The sequence below is a fragment of the Marmota monax genome, unplaced genomic scaffold, assembly GCF_021218885.2.
Source record: "Marmota monax isolate L192 unplaced genomic scaffold, Marmota_monax_Labrador192_F-V1.1 WCK01_AAM20220418_F8-fsc00002, whole genome shotgun sequence".
NCBI classification, from domain to species: domain Eukaryota; kingdom Metazoa; phylum Chordata; class Mammalia; order Rodentia; family Sciuridae; genus Marmota; species Marmota monax.
In genome coordinates, this window is record NW_026693571.1 from 36,186,865 (window position 1) to 36,210,402 (window position 23,538).

A 23,538-nucleotide genomic window follows, 5' to 3' on the forward strand; every position below is an offset into this window, starting at 1 on the left:
AATGGGAGAAACTTCAGTGAGTCTAAACAATACTTCTATTGCCCCTAAAAATGTTTTTGTTACTGTATCACAAAGCTAACAATTTTCTCCCTATATAATATTCCATGATTTGGTTTCATAAAGACACTGCACCAATGATCCTATAACTATATATAACCAAGTAAGGAAAACTGTTCTCCAAGATCACAATGATTGTGAGACCTAATTTTTGTGTATGTGTATTCTAATTAAAATAAAACACATGTATGAGAAGCATCACATATTTAATGTCAAAGTTTGAATTCAAGTACAAAAATTAAACAACATGATTTCAACATTAAAAAACCATAACACTTCTTATTCAAACAATACAGCGAATATCAAAAACACAAATGAAGCATAACTATAAAAACCTTAAATATATTAACAGCAAAATTACAATTTTTGTAACAAATAATTATTAACTAAACTATTTAGTTATTTTCAAGGACCACAATGTTAGATTGCTTTTTCTTTAGTACTGCATAAAATTTGCATATTAATCTTTTTGCCTCATCATTTCTTTCTACATAATAGCTAGATGCTTCTGGTTATATAAGTGTTCCAATTTCCAATACAGATAGAGATCCTTGGTCATCAATCTAGTATAACCATTGTCTTCAAGTGGTTTACATTTGTGAAATGCTATACTGCAAAGTTATACAAAAAAAAATTAACAAATTACTGGGATCTATTACCCACTTAGGAATTAAGAAAATCTCAAAAGTTTAAAAAGAATAGTAGCTTGCTAAACCACTGAATAACTTTTTAAACTTTCCATTTTTATAAATTTTGCAACTCTATGTTATTCTTTGAATTATAGCAGATGTTTATTATGTTGGCATAAACATATCATTTTTGAAGCCAAATGTGCAAACCCAACTCTAAAATAAAACAATATTTTAATTTGCATGCTTTTCACAAGAAATTTTCATACTAATGTTTACAGATTTTCTTCAGAAGAATGAGGCCTGATTGGAGATATATAGTCGTTGTCCAACATGGCTGCCATTAGCAAGAGATATTGTTGGTGACAAGGGATAACTTGGATAAGAATAAGGTCTTGAAGTATAAGGAAGCACGCTGGGAGTCCCAGAAGAGAGGGTAGCACTAACAGGGGAAAGACTATTTATTGAGCTGCGACGGAAATTGTAGTCTGTAAATAAATACATGAACAATTATGCTGCACATCTTTATGGACACAAATTTAATTCAAAGAGATAAAGCATTAAAATTATAATCACATTTTAACATAATGTTCTAACATTTTCAAATCCTGATGATACTGTACTGGTGGTAAATATTATTTCCATATTCACTGCAATTCAAGTCCTTAGTTTTATCAAGTCAGTATTAATGTTGCCTTCACTGACACAGCGCATTTTAGAGATCTTACTAGAATGTACTCCTTGTCTTTATTTATATAATTTTTTTAACATAGAAAAAGAGAACCTCTGATTTCTCTTCTCCTGTTCTGACACTAAGGGGCAGTTCATGAAGAAAAGATAAAAAAACAGAAAATTCATAGTTGCTTTTTTTGAAACTGTATTAGGCATCAAACCAGTAGAAACATTTACCTCTGGATTTCAGAAAAATTTGGTAGAAACTAACTGTCCAATATTTCATTATTTAAATGCTAATATAAACATTTATAAACGCAACATACCAATTTAACATTAGAGTCCTACTGGTACCACAAAATAGTAAAATGAATCATGTTGATAAAATAAACTTTTAAGAAACCATTATCAACTTATAGTATAGAAAAATATCCAAAAACTAACCCAAATTATTTAAAAAACAATTATATTTGAAGTATTACTGTTCCACAATAAATATCCATCTTATGCACCAATAATTTCCTGCTTCATTAATTGTAATAATTATGTGTGTAAACTAAAGACCAAATTTTCAAATCCTGTAGTTTCCAAAAACTCAACTATGTTCTTTAGTGTAGATAGATAAGCCAAAGTGTGACAATGACTATTTATAAAAGTTATCATGTTTCTAGAAATAGAAAAAAAGGAATTAGGTCATCTAAAATGTAAAGTTTTTCTTTTCTATAATACTATCGTGGTACTATAAATGAGGCCTAAAACACATGAGCATTAACTTAATGTTGTCAGGGGACTTAATGTTTAGCCAACAGGAATGAGATCAACTGCAGAAGAATAAGCTCAAGCAACATCAGAAAGGACCTAGTTAAGAAAAAATGGAAAAAATAAAAATCAGTTAAATACAGGTTTAACTTCTAGCATTGTAAAACTCAAAATACTTTCATAACCTTTTAAATTTTATAAAAAGATCAATAAGCATCTTGAGAAAAACATGAATACATATAACATATACAGTTCAAAATATTTTCAGTATTTTGAAACTGGATAAGAAATTACTTTGTTTCATCACCCTCTGAAGTAGCATGACTCCAGGTTTCAAATATTTTTTTTTCTTTTTTTAAAAAGAATTCACTATGCAGGAGTGTTTAAAATACTGAAACAATGTTCCTATATTATAACTGCATTTTTGAAAAGTACTAAATCAGTCAGTTCCTTACTAGCCACATACTATGATGCACCTAGCTCTTTAAATTTTACCAATGAGGTCATCTACAACATAAATCAAAAGAGAAGACTTCTGCAGATAGGGAAATGTAGTTTTCAAAGACAAAACAACTTTTGTTTTAGGTTTACATCTATTCAAGAGGTAGGTATTGCAGCCTATTCATGCAATATGCACACAGAGATATTTTCAGAAGACTTCAAAAAGAAGCTAAACAAATAGCTGGCTACTAGCACAATGCTCATTAGCATATCTGCATTTGACAGTCTGCTACTGTAAATCTTTAACTTAAACACTAATCAACTGGTGTATTCCCATATTTTTAGGGAAACTAAATTAAATATAAAATTATATGTTGATTCTCATGTATTAATTCATATAGAATAAGTGAAGAAGCTAAACACCAAAAAATAAATAAATAACCCAATCAATAAATGGGACAAAGACCTAAACAGATACTTCTCAGAAGAGGATATACAATCAATCAACAAATATAACAAAAAAAAGTTCATCATCTCTAGCAATTAGAGAAATGCAAATCAAAACTATTCTAAGATATCATCTCATTCCAGTCAAAATGGCAGCTATTATGAAGACAAACAACAATAAATGTTGGCGAGGATGTGGGGAAAAGGGGACACTCTATACATTGCTGGTGGGACTGCAAACTGGTGCAGCCAACATGGAAAGCAGTATGGAGATTTCTTGTAAATCTGGGAATGGAACCACCATTTGACCCAGCTATCTCTCTCCTCAGTATATACCCAAAGGATTTAAAAACAGCATACTACAGGGACACAGCCACATCAATGTTTATAGCAGGACAATTCACAATAGTTAAACTGTGGAACCAACCTAGATGCCCTTCACTCATGGATAAAAAAAATGTGGCATATATACACAATGGAATTTTACTCAGCAATAAAAGAGAATAAAATTATGGCATTTGCAGGGATAAGGAGGGGGAGCATGGGAGGAATAGACAAACTCTAGATAGGGCAGAGGGGTCTTGGAAGGGGAAAGGAGGCGGCAGGGAGTTAGCAAGGATGGTGGAATGTAATGGACATCATTATCCAAAAAAATACATGTATGAAGACATGAATTGATGTGAATATACTTTACATACAACCAGAGATATGAAAAATTGAGCTCTATATGTGTAACAAGAACTGTAATGCATTCCACTGTCATTTATTTTTTAAAAAAATCAATAAAAAATGCCAATTTGATTTTTAAAAAAAGAATAAGTCGAGAAAAAAACTTCCCTTCCAAATCCTACAAAAATTAGGCAACAAAAAAGTTGGATAAAGTTTTATAAGCACATCAAAAATAAATTTTACTCCTAAAACCACTAAGAATCTAAATATATTCAGGAAAAACATCTGGGTGATCAGAAAATAAAATACATATCAAATAAGATAATGGACGAAATATAAACTCAAAATACTTAACTAGTGGCCTAAACCTAGAAGTAGAATCACATTTTATTTAGCTCTAACATATAATTTGCACATTACAGAAAACAGCAGAAAATCCCTTTAATGTTTATGGAAAAATTAATGTGAGTTAAAATTCCTAGCACATATTTGCCCACCCTGGTTTTTCTTCCCAATTAACATCCTTAACTTTTCCCACTGTTTCTGCCTCAGAAAGGGATCTGTATTCCCTTTGCCCCTTCTTAAGGAATGACACAGACCCAACTTCAGAATTTAACTTATACTTCATATTATTCAACTGTCTTAATGCTTCAAACTGAGGTACAACTGGCACAAAATAAGATGCATAAACCTTACATGTTCATTTCAATGAGTTTTGATAACTGTATAAATCATGTAATCCAAGCCCCCCAAAAATTATAAAACATATCCATCAATCCAGAAGTTTCCTGTGCCCCTCTTCAGTCAAGAGCCTTTCTGTCGGAAGCAACCACTTTCTGATTTCTATCATCATAGATTAGCTTTATTGGTTTTGGATTTTATTAATTTTAAGTTTTTTATCCTAGCTTTTTTCAATATAATCTCTAACATTCATTCATGTCATATAGTAATTTGCTTTCTTTTGTTATTATTCCATTGTATGAATATATAACAATTTCTTTGTTCACCTATTGATAGAATACTTGAGTTGTTTTTATTGATAGAATACTTGAGTTGTTTTTGAGTATTATGAATAAAGCTGCTATGAACCCTTCTTATACAAATATTTCATAGATATATGTTTTCATTTCTTTTTATGAATATATGTTTTGGGTAAATAACTGGGAATGGGACTGCTGGGTCACATAAAAGAGAATGTTTTAAGAATTGTCCACTGTGCCCATTTTATATACACACTAGCAAAATGTAAGACCTCTACTTAATTACTCCATATCCTAACATTTGGCATTGCCAGCATTTTTAATTATAGTCATTCTAGTGCATGTGAAATTTTATCTCATTGTAATTTTAATTTTGATTTCCCTTATGACTAGTAATGTGGCTATTGAGCACTTGGACATCTTTGGTAAAGTTATCTGCTCAAGCCTGTTGCTCAATTTTATTGGCTTTGTCTTTTTATTGATGATACTAATCAAATTCTTTGATCCTAAATAACAGACCAGAAATAGGTTCAGATAGTAGAAGTCTCTAAGTCAAATGACTCTTCCATATGAATGACAAGACACAGAAGATGACTGAGTAAGTGATTGATTTATATTCCCATAGCTGAATGGAGAAAGAGTAAGTTTAAGATCAGGCATCCTGATTCCTAGGAAGTATTACTTCCATTTGATCAAGCTTTTTCACTTGGGCAATATTCTTAAACAGGATTTTCGAAAGAAAGTATTTTAGATTATTATAGGCAGGAGAACAGAAGTAAAGCAGATAGTGCTACTCTAATTGGATTTTACTTGCACCTACCTACCCATTTCCACACCTCCCATTTCAACCCATGAAGCGCCTGCATTTCCTTGTTTTATATGCTAAATTTGTGTAATATTTCATTTGAAGAAAAGATGTAAGAACAACTGCTCTAATATTATGTTAGAGATGGTATTGTAATCAAATTTTCTACGATTTCATATTTATATTCAGAATTAATACAAATACTTTCAAAGAACAACTCTGATGTACCTAAAGACTAAACAAGCCAAACTCAGAAAGTCAACTGTCATATGTTTTTTTCTCATATGTGGAAGCTAAAGAGGAATAAGTAAAAGAAAGATGTGGGGCAGGGGGGTCTCATAAAAATCTGAGGCAGATCAGAACTGGAGTAGAAAATAGGGAAGGGGGAGGAAGAAGAGGGAAAGGGAAATATACAGAGGATTGACACTGACCAAATTATTGTTATATCCTATGCATATATGAATATGTAATAATGAATCCCACCTTTATATAGAATTACAATGCACCAATAAAAATATATGGGAAAAGAATAACAACATATAGGCTTAACCTTAAGTTCCAATTCAGTTCCAGCAGTAATGGCTCATAAGAACCCTGGATTCAGAGCTTCAGTTGATGAATGTGGAATGAACAGGAAATCAGCCACAACTGACACAGGACAAGTGTAGAGACTGGCAGTACATTAACACATAACTGTTTATGTAGTTACTACAATTTGGTCTATTGTATTCTCTGTCCAGCACGAAGACCATCTGGTAGTGAGTATCACCAATGTGTTTCTCAGTGAAAATATAAGGAACAGACATGCTAATTTATTCAATGTTTCTCATTTTATATCTAATTCCATACTGCATGTTTGGACCAAAGCATTATTTCTGGAGCTGCTTCTCTGTATTAAAAATGAGGAAACCCCTTAATAAAAACTTGAACATGAGGGCTGGGGTTGTAGCTCAGTGTAGCTAGCATGTGTGAGGCACTGGGTTCAATTCTCAGCACAACATATAATAAAAAATAAACAAAAGGTACAGTGACAACTAAAAAAGTATTTTAAAAACGAACAAAAAAACCTTAAACATGAATTCAAAGGGTCCTCTCATATTAATTTTGGCTATCTTCATCTTTTATTTCTAACTACACTTCAGACTAATTTTCCATTAAAAAGTATATTTCTTTTTTTAATATTTATTTTTTAGTTTTAGATGGACACAACATCTTATTTTATTTTTATGTGGTGCTAAGAATCGAACCCAGTGCCTCACGCACGCTAGGCGAGCGCGTTCACTTGAACCACATCCTCAGCCCTATATTCCTTAATTGGTTTCTTTCTTCTTCCTGTTTATCTACCTTAGTGCTACCACCACATCCACCCTCTTTTGGATGCACCATCAGTATACAATTCAGCAACTGTCAATATATTCACAAAGTTTGTACAACTACCACCATTCTAATTCCAGAACATTTTTATCATCCTAAACAGAAACTCAGTACCCATTAGCAGTCAGTCCCCATTCCCTCTTTTTGAGCAAACACTAATTTATACATATAAATTTGCCTATTCTGGACTTTTCACATAAATTTATGTGAAAGCATACAACTTCCGTAGTCTCTGGAAATAGCCTCTTAGAATAATGTTTTCAAGGTTCATCCATATTATAAGATGTTATCAGTATTTCATTCCCTTTTATGGTTGAATAATATTCCATTGTATGGATAGACCACATTTAATTTATCCTTTCATTATTTGATAGATATTTATGTTGTTTCTACCTTTGGGCTATTAAAAATAATGCTATTAAGGAGTAGTATGTATAAATTTCTGTGTGGATTTGTTTTCAATTCTCTTGAGTAAATACATAGGCACAGAACTGCTAAGTTGTATTGATAAATCTGTCTCAATTTTTTAAGAACTACCAAATTTTTCCAATGTGGCTAAACCATTTTGCACTCTTACCAGCATGTATGAGGATGACTGTAATAACTATGTACACATATTAAAGACCAAAATTTCAAATCCTATATTTTCCAAAAACTCAACTACGTTCTTTTGTCTATGAAATACATTTCTCAGGCCTTTAATACATATATTAAACATTTCTTTTAAATTTCTGTGGCTCTCTATTGAAATTTTAAAAAACTTCCTCATTTTACCATTTTATAATTTCAATTTCTAACATTCAATAATCATAACTGAATAACTTTCTTTAACTGAAATACTAAATATTGTGGAAAAAATACAGAGATTAAAAATTCTATATTGGAATACAAATCACATTTTAAAAAATATTTTGTATTTCCCATTCTAGTATAGAAAACAAAGAGCTAACCATAAAGCACAGAAAAAAATTTCTCCAGGCTGCTGATTTTTAAGCATTTTATAACCTGTAAGATTTTGAAAATCATGAATTAGAAAATTTTAAGTATACTTTTGGCTGGGAAATATATATACCAAATTTACTGGCATTTAAAAAATCTCATTTGCCCTATTACAATCAACTTTTTTTTATTTGCTCTCTACTTAATGTTCCCTATCAGGCTACTAACAGCAAAAGGCAAGTAGCAGACTTGAAGGGACCAATAAATTTTTCTAAGACTAGACTCACAGAGTAGCTTATGAATTTCTGTTTTAAGATAATTTTAAAAGTGACTGAATAGTGTAATCTTAGTAATAAATGCCTGAAGAGGAAATAAAGTTAACCATACATAACTGCTTCCTTATAAAGTTCTGCTTAGTTCTCTATTACTTTTCAAATTGTTTTAGTGGGAAAAAAAACATTGGCTTTTGTTTTAAAACCAAAATTATTTTTTAAATTTACAGTATATTCAAAAGTAATGATTTCAGCTTTAAAATCTTCCTGTGAAATTTTGCCAGTGTGTAACAACTAGCATAAACACACATATTTGTCAGATATTGTACCTTTATTTTAAGAATTACAACTATTTTATTCTAAGTTATCTAAGGATTAAAATTTAAATCTTTAAAAGCAAGAGTGTGAAATTCTAAAAAATGCAAACTAAGTGGTTGACAAGAAAAGAAGGAAGAACAGAATACAAATGGGCATGCAGTACCTTTTAAGGAAGATGGAAATGTTTATTTTATTGATTATATTATCATTTTACAGACATATATACATTAATCAAAAAGAACCAAAGTCTATACTGCAATTAGGTACATTTTATTGTATTTCAATTAAACCTCAATAAAGTTACAAACACACAAAGAAACAAAACCCAAAGTATTTTGGGTTAGTTTCACTGTTTCCAAATTACATCCCATACAATTCAAGAATAAGCATCCCTAAAAGAAAAATCCCTCAGCAAAATCATCTTGGGAAAAGTTTAAGAGAAAAAAAAAAACTTGAAAAAAGAAAAGGTTTCTACCTTAATTATTTAATATGATAATACTCATGATAATTTTCCAAGGGGCATATGTAGTATAGCTTTCCCCAAACTTCTTTGACCTTACAGTTATTTCACTGAACAACCTGGAAAATCAACATGGGAAGAACTCTAATGGGGATTAATGTATAATGAGAAAACATTGAAAATAAAACTGAAAAATTCTTCAAATATGTTAAAACATAGCAATTACAAACTCAAATCACTCTATAGAGGTCAAGAGTTGACACCTCAACAACAACAACAAGAATCAAAGAGGGCCAAATATGAAACAAAAAATGACTATTTCTATTGAAACTAAGTCTAATTGCTTTCCTTTCAAAGAACTAAAGACACCAAACAAATCATGTCTAGAGTTTCAAGTTTGATACCTTTGTACTGAGATAATTAAGGCAAACTCCTTTTAATGTTAGTTTCTAAACATATAGAAAGAGAATAGTACAAGCAGCTTAGGAGAGGAAAAATTATGACTTGAGCAATGGCAATCTAGGCTTTAAAACTCAGAACAAATTGTGACTCACTAAATAAATTATGGGCACAAATGAGGAGAAGATAGAAAGCCTTAGAAACTTTTCAAGTTTCATTTCTGTCAGCAAAATCAGTCCTCATAAATCAAAATTTAAACTATAAAAAGTTGTAAAGAAAGTAGTTCTGAGACCAGTATCATATATTTGAATTTTGAGCTAAAATTTAATATTTATAAAAATAAAGTTACAAGTCTCAAAAATAATAATATATTTCTTTTTGTAGTATATATCTCTATATTATATTAATTATAATAATTAATAGTTAATGAGGACTTAATAAGTGCCAAAATAATCACACTAGATCAGTATAAACTGAATCCTTACATAGATTCATAAATACTCTTTCTCAACCCCTTTGACAATGAGAAAATGGAAGTACAAAAAGGAGAATTAACTTACACAAGCACACAGAAACAGCACATGCATTGTTTACCAGGATAATGTTTTCTTTGCCTCTACATATATAAAGGAGTCTCAACAGTAATAATCCTCACTCAAACCACAAATTACCTTTAACTTCCTACTGCAGTTTACCTTTCCCAGTAGCTTGGTGAATTCTAATAAATATTAATTTTATTATAAATTGATCTAAATAAGATTTTGGCTTGATAAGATTGAAAAATATTAAGACTCCCATTTTCTGACAATTTTGAGAAATACTAGATAATATATAAAATATAACATATAAAAATATAACAGGCTCACTCCATCTCTAATTTACAATAATGTTTACGATCTCAGTGGTTTAGTGTACATAACAAGTTCAAAGTTTTGAAAATAAAAGTTTAACTTTAAAATTTTGATTAATAAACCAGCAAGTAACAGAACTAGAAAAAACAAAACAGCCCACAAGGTTTTATTAGACAATTCTGAATATTTCTTATATCCAAAAGAACAACTTAAAACTGATTTTCTGAAAACTAGATATATCATAATACTCCTAAGAGACTTTCTCTTACCTGTTTATTTTCTCCATATTCTTCTACACAGGTCCAGGCTGAAGAGATTGTGTTCCCTGTCTGTAAGCAGTGGAGACAGAAAAGAATTGTCTTTAGAGTGATGTTATCCCTATCTTGGAAGTGCATGGAATCCTTGATAGCTTTAGTTAAAAACTTTTGATCATTATATAAGAAAATAAATTTAGAGAAAAAGAAACAAGTGGCAAATAGTTATAACTTCTGAAGTTTTGTAAAGATGAGCAGAGAATACTATTTTTATATCTAAATGAAAATTACAGCTAATATATAAAAATATATTTATCTTTCTAAGTGAATTAAGTTCTTACTAGAACTTAATTTCTTGGACTTTCCAAGAAATACTACTCTATTCAGGTAAAGAAAGGATTTTAAAAATAAATGAGATTACCTAATTTATAAGAGCCAAAGAATCTAAGAAAATTTACTTTAAAACCTAAGATAACCATATATAGCACACTGTGGGCATCCATCTATTTTAGTGGTTATTTCTTTTTTATATTCTTTAAAGCTTTCTGTCAAGGATATACATCAAATTACACGCTAAAAAACACTGTTCATAAGTTATTAAGAATACAAACAATAAGTGTTGGCGAGGACATGGGGGAAAAGGCACACTCATACATTGCTGGTGGGACTGCAAACTGGTGCAACAAATCTGGAAAGCAGTATGGAGACTCCTCAGAATACTTGAAATGGAACAACCATTTGACTCCTCGGTTGATATCTAAAGGACTTAAAATCAGCATACTATAGTAACACAGCCACATCAATGTTTATAGCAGCTCAATTTGCAATAGCTAAACTATGGAGCCAACCTAAATGCCCTTCAGTAGATGAATGGATAAAGAAATTGTGGTATATATACACAATGGAATGTTACTCAGTATTAAAAGAGAATTAAATTATGGCATTTGCAGGTAAATGGATGGAGTTGGAGGATATCATGGTAAGCGAACTAAGCCAATCCCCAAAATTGAAAGGCTGAATGTTCTAATAAGTGGATACTGATCCATAATGGGAGCAGGACATGGAAAAAATGGAGGAACAGTGATTGGGCAAAGGGGAGGGAGGCAAGGGGGCATGGCGAAAGAAAGATGTTGGAATGAGATGGACATTATTACTCTAGGTACATGTGTGACTGCATATATGGTGTGATGATACATTGTTTATAACCAAAGAAATGAAAAGATGTGCTGCAATTGTGTACGATGAATCAAAATGCATTCTGCTGTCATATATACCTAATTAGAATAAATAAATCAATTTTAAAAAATAATGTGCATGCATAAACATAAACAAGTGAAAATGTTTGAAGTTCTACAAAAACTTGTAGATTTTAAGGAACCATTTAAAGATTATAATCAGCACAAAAAAAATTAACAATATCTTGTTTTCATACAATGAACTAGATTACATTAATAAACTTTGTTTTTAATCATTAAAAACAGCATCTGTTTGAAAGCAAGCCTGTGACAATTTACAGGGTCATGACTTAGACAAGAAGGGTGCCGCACTTTTTCCCTTCAAGGGTTGGCCAAGTCCTAAGAGGGAGATTAAAAGCAAAAGAAGGTGACAAAAGACAAGTTTTTAAGGCTAGGATGACAAAAAAAGAGCTAAAGAGCTATGATGAGGCATGATTAGAACCCAGAGTATAAAACTAAGTCAGAAGTTGTCCCACTTTAACATACTAAATTCAACTTTGTATCTTCTTAATTCCTGCCTAGAATATAGGATTGTCAGTCTTAAGCCAAAATAAATGCTTTCTGAATAAAGATAACATTAGGTTCACCTTCAAATCATCTCTATAATTTTTCACATGCAGTATCTGGCATTCAATAAAAAAAATGATCAAGTATATCAGGAAAGAAAACCTGCACTAAACACAGCTGTCACCGGTAAAAGACCTCCAAGGTGTATAGATAACAAAGTTTTATAACTAATTATTAAAAGAATTGTGCCTAGGGGTGGGGGCTTTGGCTCAGTAGTAGAGTGCTCAAGTAGCATGTGTGAGGCACTGGGTTTGATCCTCAGCACCACATAAAAATAAACACATAAATATTGTGTCCATCTACAACTAAAAAAATATTTTAAAAAAACTGTGCCTAATATACTCAGGGAATAAAAGACTAAAAATTTTGGAAGACAATGAAAATCATAAAGAGTTGAATGAAATCATAGAATTGAAAAACAAATCCAAATAAATGGTTTTGTCAGCATGTTAGACACAGATGAAAAAAATAATTGATGAACCAAATGACATGTAAGAAGACAGACTAAATTATACAAAAGAATAGAAAATATAGAATGAATATAATCCATTATGTGGGACAGAGTAAGAAGGTCTAACATACGCATAACTGGGATATTGTAAAGAAAGAAAAAAGGAAATGGGACAAAAGCAATATTTGAAAACAGAAAAAATTTACCTTTCTAAAACAAACAAAAAAAGGACTGCTAACCTAGCAAAAATATCCTTTCAATCAAAAAATACAACCAGACAACCAAAAACTAAGATAATTTATCATCAGCATCTCCATTTAAAAGGAATTATGGGCACATGTTCTTGAGGCAAAGTAAATAAACCATTCTGGTAAAAGCTTGGAGACATAGAAAGAAATGAAGGGCAAAGGAAATAATAAATGCGTAAATAAATATAAACATATATTAAGTCTAAAAACTACTATAAATTAGTTATTGTGGGGTTTAAAATACGTAAGGGATAAACTACATAAAAATATCAATTAAAATATTTAAATTGAATGAAAAGAACTAAAGTTCCTTGTATTGTTTAGACTATAAGAAAAGTACTAACATTAAACTTAAATAAGTTAAGAATGCATGTTGTGGGGTTGAGGTTGTAGTGAGGTATTGAGTTCAACCCTCACAGCACCACATAAAAACAAATAAAATAAAAGTATTGCATCCATCTACAACTAAAAAAAAAGTTCTTTAAAGAATGAATGTTGTAATTTACAGAGTAATCACTAAAAGAACAGTCCAGGTAGAATTAGTAATACTAAAGAAAAGAATGCAAAAAGACAATATGAAAAAATATAAACAAATGGCAAGATGAGAGACTTAATCCCAAACACATCAACAAATACATTAAATGCAAGATGACCAAATACTGCAAGGACAGACTTTGAACAAACAACAACAAAAAATCCTAACCACATATTGGGGGCATCTCAATGCTAAGAAACAGGAAATCTGAAAAGATGGGAAAATATATAATATACAAACTTTCACCAAAAAACGTTATTACAATATCAGAGAAAGTAGCCCTTAAGGAAGAAATGCATTACAGAGACAGTGTGACACAAAATATGATAAAGGGTTCACTTCACCAAAAATAAAATAAAATTCTAAATTTCTATGTACCTAACACATAACCTCAAAATATATAAAGCAAAAATTGACAGAACTTAAAGAGAGAAAAATAAGTCTATATTTACAATGGGTGATTTCATAACCCTCTCTAAAGAAAAGGAATGGGTTTTTTTGTTTGTTTGTTTTTTGGGGTTTTTTGGTGGTGCTGGGGATTGAACCCACGGCCTTGTGCATAAGAGGCAAGCACTCTAACAACTGAGCTATATCTCCAGCACTAAGAATGATTTCTTTTGTAAAACTATGAAAAAGAAATTTGGACTAACAAACTTCACCTAAATAGTATATGTAGTGGTTATAGGCTAAATTGTGTTCCCAAAAAGTTATGTTGAAATCTAAACACACAGTACCTCAGAATGTAACCCTCCTCTTTGGAAATAAGTACACTATAGATGTAATTAATTTAAATGAGGTCACACAGAAGTGGGGTACACCCTTAATCTAATGTGAATGATAGATAAGAGTAGAGAAAGAAGAGAATTCCATGTGCAGACACAAAGACACAAAGAGGAAAGAGCCATATTATTACAAAGACGGAGACCAGAATGATTCATGTATAGACAAAGGGAATTCAAGGACTGCTGGCAAATACTACAAGCTCTCCTGTAGGCTCCAGAAGGAACATGATCATTGAACACCTTGATTTATGATTTGTAGCCTCCAGAACATGGGAAAATTAATTTCTGTTGTTTATAAACCATTCAGTTTGTGGTAATTTGCCCCAGCAGCCATGAGGAAATTGATAACACTGCAATCACCAGTTGCAAACACATTTTTTAAATAAATGAAACAATACAGAATATACCTTCTAATTCTTGCAAAATGAGTACCAAAATTATGACTACAACAGTTTTCATATGTAGAAATTAATACCCATGGGTCAATAAAAAAATCAAAACAAAATATTTTAAAATGCTGACAAAAATGAGACATATAAAACAGTTATAGAAATACTTTTTACCATACTTAAGAGGAAAATTTACAGCCTTTAAATGCACATAGTATGATTTTTTAAAAGGCTAAAAATGTTAAACTTGGACGGCTCCTTAAGCAATATGTATATAAAATCAAAGGAGATATAATATCAGACATACACAAACTCTTCCAGAGTTAAAGAGAAAAAAATTTCTGAACTATTTTTATGAGGAAACTATGGGCCAATCTCACTTATGAACATAGATAATAAAAATTCTAAAGACAATATAAAAAATAAAATTTAGAAAATATAAAAGAGATAATGCACTATGACCGAAGTTGGTTTATTCCTAAGTACGAAGTACAAAGTTGAACATTCAGGTATCAATGCAATTTGCTACATTTGGGGTTGTGACTCAGTGGTAGAGTGCTTGTCTGGCATGTGTGAGGCACTGGGCTCAATCCTGAGCACCACATATAAATAAATAAATAAAATAAAGGTTTATCAACAACTAAAAATTAAAAAAACATAACAATAATGTTATAACAATCTAAATACATACAAAAATGTATGATAAAATTCTTCCTCCATTCGAGATAAAAAATAAAACCTGAGAACAGAAGGAAATATCTATTAAGTGATAAAAGGCTTCTATAAATAAAAGCAAACATCCTACCTTAATGAAGAAATATTTTAAAAGTTTATAAGGATGTCTGGACAGCAGTTCTAGCCAGTGCAAAAAGTATATGAACAGAAAAGAAGAAAAAACTCAACTGATGCAGCTGACACTACAGAGTCAAACCATTAGAATCAAATAAATAGTTTTATTTAATGTTAAAAAATAAATTATATTTATATAAAGTAGAAACAATCAGAAATCAAAAGTAAAAGAAGGTATCTTTTACAATGGCACTGAAAAATACTAGGAATAAAATAATGAAAAATGAAGAAAGATATTTATACAATAAACTACTGAATGTCTGAGAGAAATTTAAGAAAGCCTAAATAAATGGATCATGAATCATCTTCATTAATCACAGGGCCTGATACTGTTAAAATATTAGTAGTTTCCAAACCAATCTACAGAATTCAATTGCATTCAAAATTCCAGTAGGATTGCTTTTTATAAAGATGATTCTAAAATTCCTATTAAAATGGAAGAACTAAAAGCAGCTAAAATAAATGTGAAGGAAATTAAAGTAGGAAAACATTCCTTTCCAAATATCAAAACATTTCAAAAAATTGGCAATAAGATAATGGAACATTAATGTAAGGACTGGAGCAATACAATAGAGAATCCATAAGATATGTATGTACATATATGTATGTTGTGTGTATACAAATACACTTGGTTTATGCTAAAGTGGAACTGCAGAGCCATGGGGAAATGACAGTCTTCAATAAATAGCGCTAAGTAAGTGAACGTACATATTGGTGGGGGAAAGCTTTGTTTTGCTTTACTTAAACCTTCACTAAATTTAGAAGATTTTTTAAAGTTTCTAAAAGATAATATAGAAGAATACTTCATGACCTTGAAGTAAATGAAGATTTCTTATGCAGGACACAAATGGCACTAAAGCATTAACAAATTAAGTCATATTAAATTAAAATTTTGACAGAAATACCATGACGACAGTAAAAAGAAAAAAAAAAGGGAAAAAAAGTATTTGCAAAATATAATCACACAAAGAAGTTGTGATTCTTTGTGTATATTAAGAAAGGAAAAAACCCAGACAAAGCATTAGAATAATGGGACAAGAGACTTAAGATAACACAGTTCTTCAAAAAGAGAGTCTAATGCACTATAATCCCATTAGAAGATGTTCAATATTAGAAAACAGTTATATAAAATTATAATCTTAATGAGACAGCAATATATGGCAGCCAGAATGTCCACATCTAAAAATATATTGCTACCTAAGTATCAGCAAGAATAAACAACAACTACAACTCCCATATATTGCTGCAGAGGCATAAATTAATCACTTCGGAAAACTGTTTGGCACTATATACTTAAGTTTTAAAAATAAAACCCCACCAAATGTACTGAAATGCAATAAAATGCATAAAAATAAACATAAAAACAAGAACCAAGAAAGTATAAGAATCTGCATAACCTCATTATTAAAATAGCCCCAAACTAAAGCACTTTGTATTTCCATCAACAGAAACAGCAAATAAATTATTTCATTTGAATGGAACAAAGAAACAACATGGATCACTCTTACAATGTTGAAAGAAGTCAGAAAAGTATATAAAAGGTTATGAAATTTCAAAAGTACACAGAATTAGTGAGAAAAATGGCTTCACTTGGGAAGGAGGTAGGCTAACATCTAGCAGGAAATACAAAAAGGCCTTCTTGGAGGGCGGTATTTTGTCTTCATCTGGGACTACTAGATACAGTCCTTTGTGGTAATTCATTGGCTGACACTTGTGATTTGTGCACTTCCTGTTTACACATAATGTTATAACTTAAGAAGTAAAAATGAGGGGTAAAAAAGGGGACTAAAACACCTGCCAGGGATACACAAGATGAAGAAGAGGATAATATATAATACAATAAAATGCAAAATCCCTGATTATTACATAGTTACTATCATAACAGAAAAATATACAAAAATAAAAACAATTTAAACTAATTTTAAAACTATGATACTGACTTTTCAGTAGAGATATTAAATGGAAATACTCTTAAATATGGAACAGGTCTTTTCTTCATAATGTCTTCACTACCTACCACTTAGTTTTCCTGTTAATTTTTAATCTGAATGGTATCAAGTTTAACAGGGAACAATGCTGGAATTTAAATGATCAATTTATGATAACTAAACTTCATTAAGATTATAATTTTATATCTTATTTAGTAATATTGAGCATATAAGAAATGGTGAGAATTGTCAGAGCAAAGGCAAAACTATAAGCAGAGTCTCACTGTAGTGTCAAACATAAGGTTAGTACCAGTATGTTGGTACAATTTAATTAGCCATTTTACTAATGTCATTTATTTTTAAAATGTACCAATTTCTCATAATGTGAGAAATTATTTCAAAAGGGATTGTTCAAACAATAAGGGTTTAATCAAGAGAATTAAAAAAAGAAAACTAGGGAAAGGCTTGTCAAAAAGTCCAGAATAAGAATAAATTATGCTTCACAAAGATCAGAAACAGGATCTTAACCTGCTTTCTATAAAATGGGAATCACTTTATGTATTATTTTTAGTTTTCTATTATGTAGGAGAAGGAGAAAAACAGAAAGATGAACTAGGTAAAAATTCCTAATTAGGATCTTAATTCATTAATTTCCATGAGATATAATAATATTGCAGATATGACTTTTATGAAAGTGTAACAAGAAATTTTAAGTCATTTAAAACTGTACAAACACATTCTGTATATTTGAAGATTTTACTGCTCTTTGATCAAAGGAAAAATCCATATAATTTTTAAAGTAATCGGTATAATAAATGAAAACGATTTTACAGACTCTCAGATATGTTACACATCTATTTATTCTCTTGAGGACAAAAAAATAATTGAATGTATAGGATTCCAGTGTATCCCAAATGAACCTGCCAGATTGGCATACTAAACTGAAAGGTACAATACTATCTTCTCAGTCCTGTACCTGGGTAGAAGAACACCCTGAAGAAATGCAATGCTAGTATAAACTTAAATTAGAAAGAAATAACATAAGCTATTGCCAAATACTTCCCATTTGTGAAGCATTAATATTACAGATGATAGTATTCCAACTATAAAACTGTGGATATGAATTTAAGAAAAATTATAAAACATATATAATATGATCCGTTACAGTCTACATTATATTTTATTGACACAGATAAAAACAAGTCTTCGTCTAATGCTTTAAAAACAACTACTACGGGCTGAGGATATAGCTCAATGGTAGAGCACTTGCCTAAGATGTGTGAGGACTTGTGCTTGATCCCCAGTACCACAAAAACAGAATATATAAACAAAAATAAAAACAACTACTACAATCATAATCTCTTATTCTATTTTATAAATATATACATACATATACAACGCATACTTGTCCAATATAAATTCCTTCATATACCTCAGTCTATGCTTCCAGAGTTTCTACCATTTTAAAACTTCCATTTCATGAGAATCTTGAAAATTATATATTAGTTAATTTCTACTTCCTTGATATAGATGTACATCTCATGCCATTAACCACCATTTTTAATTTAATTGTTCCTGCCAACTCCATAACTTACATCCTTTCCAATCCTTTCTTCTTTCTGCTCAAAGCACAGTCAAAATTTATTTTTCCTTCACCTCTATCTTTTAACCTTATAGCAAGCAGATCACTTTATCTAAAACTACTACTAAAGGAGTACTAAAGGACACGGTACTCACATATATAATGCAGGGCACAGCAACAACAAATTATATGTATACAAAGTCCCTTGGTTTTACAAATCTTGATGGATTAAAAATTGTGCTAAGGGCTGGGATTGTGGCTCAATGGCAGAGTACTTGCTTAGCACATGTGACACACTGGTTTCAATCCTCAGCACCACATAAGAAACAAATAAAGATATAAAAAATTGTTCTAGTAAAGAACAACATAAAAAATACTAAACCATTGAGTAATATTATAAAGAACAAGTCATTTAGGATTACTCTTGTTTTCCCAAGAAAACAATATTCTAAGCAGAATGAAGAGCACCAAGAAGTGTCTGTAACTATCTATGAACAGAATATGTACAGATGATCAAAGTAAAAGATACATACCTAAGGTTAGGTAAGATGGGAACAATAGAGCATTCAGAATATGGAGTTCAGAGCATTTGTTTATACTACAACAGCAAGCTATTGTAGATCCCTAAGCAAGAAAATAATGAAAAAAACATTTCTGGACTGATAAATTATCATGATTAAAACATGGCTGAACTGTGTGTTGAAATGTTTTGAATATAATCAGAGTAAACAGAGAGTACCAAGCAACAAGGGACCAGGAGATAAATAAAAACAAACCTTGCCTGTTTGAAATTTTGCCATCCTACAAGCCCTAATACCAGATCGCTTCAGTGTAGTGTGGACCTGGGACATCTGGCTAAATCCTAAGGAAATCATTTGAATAAGTTGAAAAGATCTTGTGAACATATCTTATTTATAAGATACCTTTGTAGGCATCTTGTAAATACCTTTGGGATTTTAAACTTTATTGTAGGATAATCATTGCCAACCAATATCATATGCGTCAAGTTGACAGATGATGACAGTTAATAAACAGAAAATGAGAACATAAAGCCTAAAGGAATGAATAATAATAGAGATACTCATGAATAACTCTGATTTGGACTGATAAGGCCAAAATGGTCTCTGAAGAGTAAATAAAGCAGCGATAAAAAGCCTGTCTCATAATATTTTAATTTTTAGAAGAATAATTTTCAATAATATTCTGTTAAGTTCACAGTCTGTTATCAAATGTTTAACATTAGACAAATGTTAAAACTGAAATTGAAATCATGTGAAGAAGTACAAAGAGTAACAGTTAAGAGCACAGCTTCTTAGCTAACTGGAATCTGAAGCAAGTTCACCTGCCAATGTCTGTTTCTTCATGTATTAAAAATAAAGTGTCAATATTAAAATAATATCTACACCTCAGTAAGTTGTGAGAACAATGAACTATAAAGGCATTTAGCAGAATAAACCTAATACATAATAAGTGCTCAAAGAATCTTAACTCTTATCATTACTAATATTTGTTGTTACATGTGATGGGAAATGGATGTTTTCTGAATAATTATGAGCATAAATATAAATTTATAAATTAGAAATATAAATAACTTAAACTCACTTAATACTTGTAATTTCCTTATGACATAAAATGTTGTTCTCACTCCCATTTTACAGATTGAGAGAGATGCAAGTACAGAGAAAAAAATTTTCCAAGCAACAAAGCTGGAATGTGAACACAGAACACCCAGCTTCAAAAGCTATGCTCTTATACTCTTTTGTCTATATGCTATACTAAATTTTAAGTACTGGGTTTCCTTTTGCTGAAATTCTTTCTAAAATGCAATGTACCATGTCTTGACCTATCATTCCAGATTAGGTAGGGTCACCAATCATATATTTTCATAACACCCTGTACTTCTTCAGAGCATTTATCTGAACTGTAACTGAATAGCAGTCTCCGTCAACAGAAGGAAAGCTTTATAACTGCAGCAACTGTATCTGATTCACTACAGTGATCTTCATACAAAGCACAGTATTGAATAAGTATTTACTAAGTAAACCCATTTTAACAAGAATTAATTAAACAGTTTGCTGCCAGTTAATAAACAGAAAATGAAAACAGAAGGCCTAAAGCAATGAATGATAATAAACAAAGTAGTATTTGTACAAGAAGAACAAGGATGCCCAAATCAATGTTTCCTGATGTTGAGAGCCACAGCCCAGTCAGAATGACGCCTGGCATATTGCCAGAGGCAATGGTTGAAAGGTGAACCATTGAGATGATGATTTGAGTTAAGCTGTATATAATTGCTGTGATGCTGGATTGATTGAGTTGTATATGGACCCTGCTCGGGAATAGGGCAGCTCTGGGAATCTCGGGCACCCCCTACTTTGGAGTTCCTGTGCAGTTCTCGCAGTGGTTCAGGGAGATTGGGCGAGTGGAGCCCGGTGGAAGGAGTGTGTTCCCGAGTAGTGTGTGTGCAGTGCTGGTGAGAGTTGGGGAATAAAGAATTGCTATTTGAACCTACAAGGCTTTGTGGTGGCTCGGTTATTTGTGCCCAGCCAGACTGCGGCACCCTGAATCATATTTTGTTAAATTTTTCAGTGGGCTTCCAAATGGCAATGGAAGTACTGCTAGGGAAAATCATTCTGACCTGTAAGAGTCTAGAAAAAACTCTCCTTCCCTATACATTTATCCTTTGCAAATACAGATTTTAAATAAATCTTAAAAAATCAAAGATTTTTTTGTTTGGTTTTCACTGAAGGATATGGAGTTTGGGCTTAGATAGTCCTGGTTTGCTGTCATAATGTACCTCCCTAAAACATTCCCATCAGACATACTTCTATTTCCTGGCGCTTCCTAGTTTTTGTTTTATGTGCCAGCCCTTCAGACATTTGAAACCAGCGATCATGATCCCTCAGTATACTTATCCGTATTTACAGGTTAAGAAGCCCCAAACATTTCATGTGTTCACTGCCATACTTCATGTTATAGCGTTTCCAAGCCTTCCCTAGTTGTCAAGTCTTAATAAACTGTGGTACCAAAAAGCAAACATCAGAGTCTGAGCAGAACAGAATTATTTGTCCTGGACACTATGTACTTTCCTATTTTGCCTTGAATTATATTAAATTAAGAATCTTTATAAGAGTAGAATTACTTTTGAATTCTTACTCTTGGTTTGCTGGCTTTCATTCTATGCCAGCTTATTTATATAACAAAAATATACAAACAGGAATGTACATAATACAGATGTACAGCTTACTAATTTTTAAAAAATAAAAACATGTATTCACCACCCATGTGTAAAAATAGAAAATTGCCTTAGAAGTTTATTCTGCATTCTTCCTAAATTCTTCCTCTAACCTTTAAAGTAAACACAATTCTAATTTTTCAGATGTTAATCATTCCCTACATTTTTAAAGTTTTATATTTATATACCCATAAACAATATATTGTTTAGTTTTGCTTGGTTTATTTTCTTAATCATAATTTCTCACTGCCTGAATTCCTTCATTTTAAAAATTTCATTCTTTTGTTTTTACATCTTTATAAAAAGCACTGCAAATGTTTTGTGGAATAAGGCAGAGATTAAAGTGAATCCATTGCCAGTAAAAAGGATACAGAAAAGATACGAGGGCAGATTAATATTCTTAGGTCACACTGCAATGTATCAATATGAGAGACTGTCATCTCTCTCCAGTAAGAAAATGGGCCAAGGGGAAATTGAACATCTTTCCAACCTCTCCTAAAAGTTGTGTTTTACAATAGGGTTTTTAGTATTATGTAAATTCCCTGAATTGAGATACCATACAATTAAAAAGCATCCCAGGTTGCATGAAAAAATATAACAAATAAGCCAGTTATATTTGATTATTTAGTTTCAATGTATTCATGCTTCAGACCTAAGTATATATACTTGCGAGTTGAACTATAGAAATCTTTCTTGACATAGAAAACTTCTATCATAAAGTTTCAAATTGAACTGAGAATAAAAATCATTACTATTATATAAAAATTCAAATGCAATCTTAAGGCAATGAAATAATTCTAATTCAAATGAAAGCGTACTTCACACTGCTAAGCTACTTTCTGAGACCTCAAAAGACTGATGAAGTTGGGTGCAGTGGCACATGCCTGTAATCCCAGCAGCTCGGGATGCTGAAGCAGGAGGATCTTGAGTTCAAAGCCAGCTTCAGTAACAAGTGAGGTGCTAAGCACCTCAGTGAGACTCTGCCTCTAAATAAAGTACAAAATTCGCCTGAGGAATGTGCCTCAGTGGTTGAGTGCCCGAGTTCAATCCCTGGCGCGCACACTGCCCCACAGAAGACTGCAGAGAAGTCCAGCAATCTCTCTTTCCGAGTCATATTATTTAATGTAGCAGCTCTCCGATTGTAAATATAAACCATAAGAATAAATAAAACTATGATGGCTTAAAAATCAAGAGAAGTGAGCAGCAAACTACCTATATTTTAAGAGAAAAACTTAAAAATCTTAAGTCTATTACAAAAGAAAAAATTAAGAAATAAAGTGTGAAAATTTCATCCTGTTTATAAATCATCCTCAGAAGCCAAATGAGTAGTTTTACATAGAGTAAGTCATTGTATTTTTCTGCTTAGAATATTCTGATTCTTAAGAGAAAAAAAATTCCAATACTTGGTATC

At 31.3% G+C, this 23,538-nt stretch overlaps 1 protein-coding gene across 2 annotated transcripts in view; it reads right to left on the reverse strand.

The window, feature by feature from the left end:
* Positions 1–382: 382 nt before the first annotated feature.
* Rbm46 (RNA binding motif protein 46) overlaps positions 383–23,538 on the reverse strand; it is a 34,058-nt gene continuing 10,902 nt past the window's right edge. Inside the window, exon 4 of one of the 2 annotated variants that reach the window (XM_046459101.2) lies at positions 383–1,174. In XM_046459101.2, the coding sequence (XP_046315057.1) occupies positions 975–1,174 (200 nt within the window). In that variant the 3' untranslated portion in view covers positions 383–974. Of the gene's footprint in view, positions 1,175–10,345; positions 10,402–23,538 lie in introns of those variants that run through there. The other variant, XM_058583949.1, reaches the window with a different exon arrangement.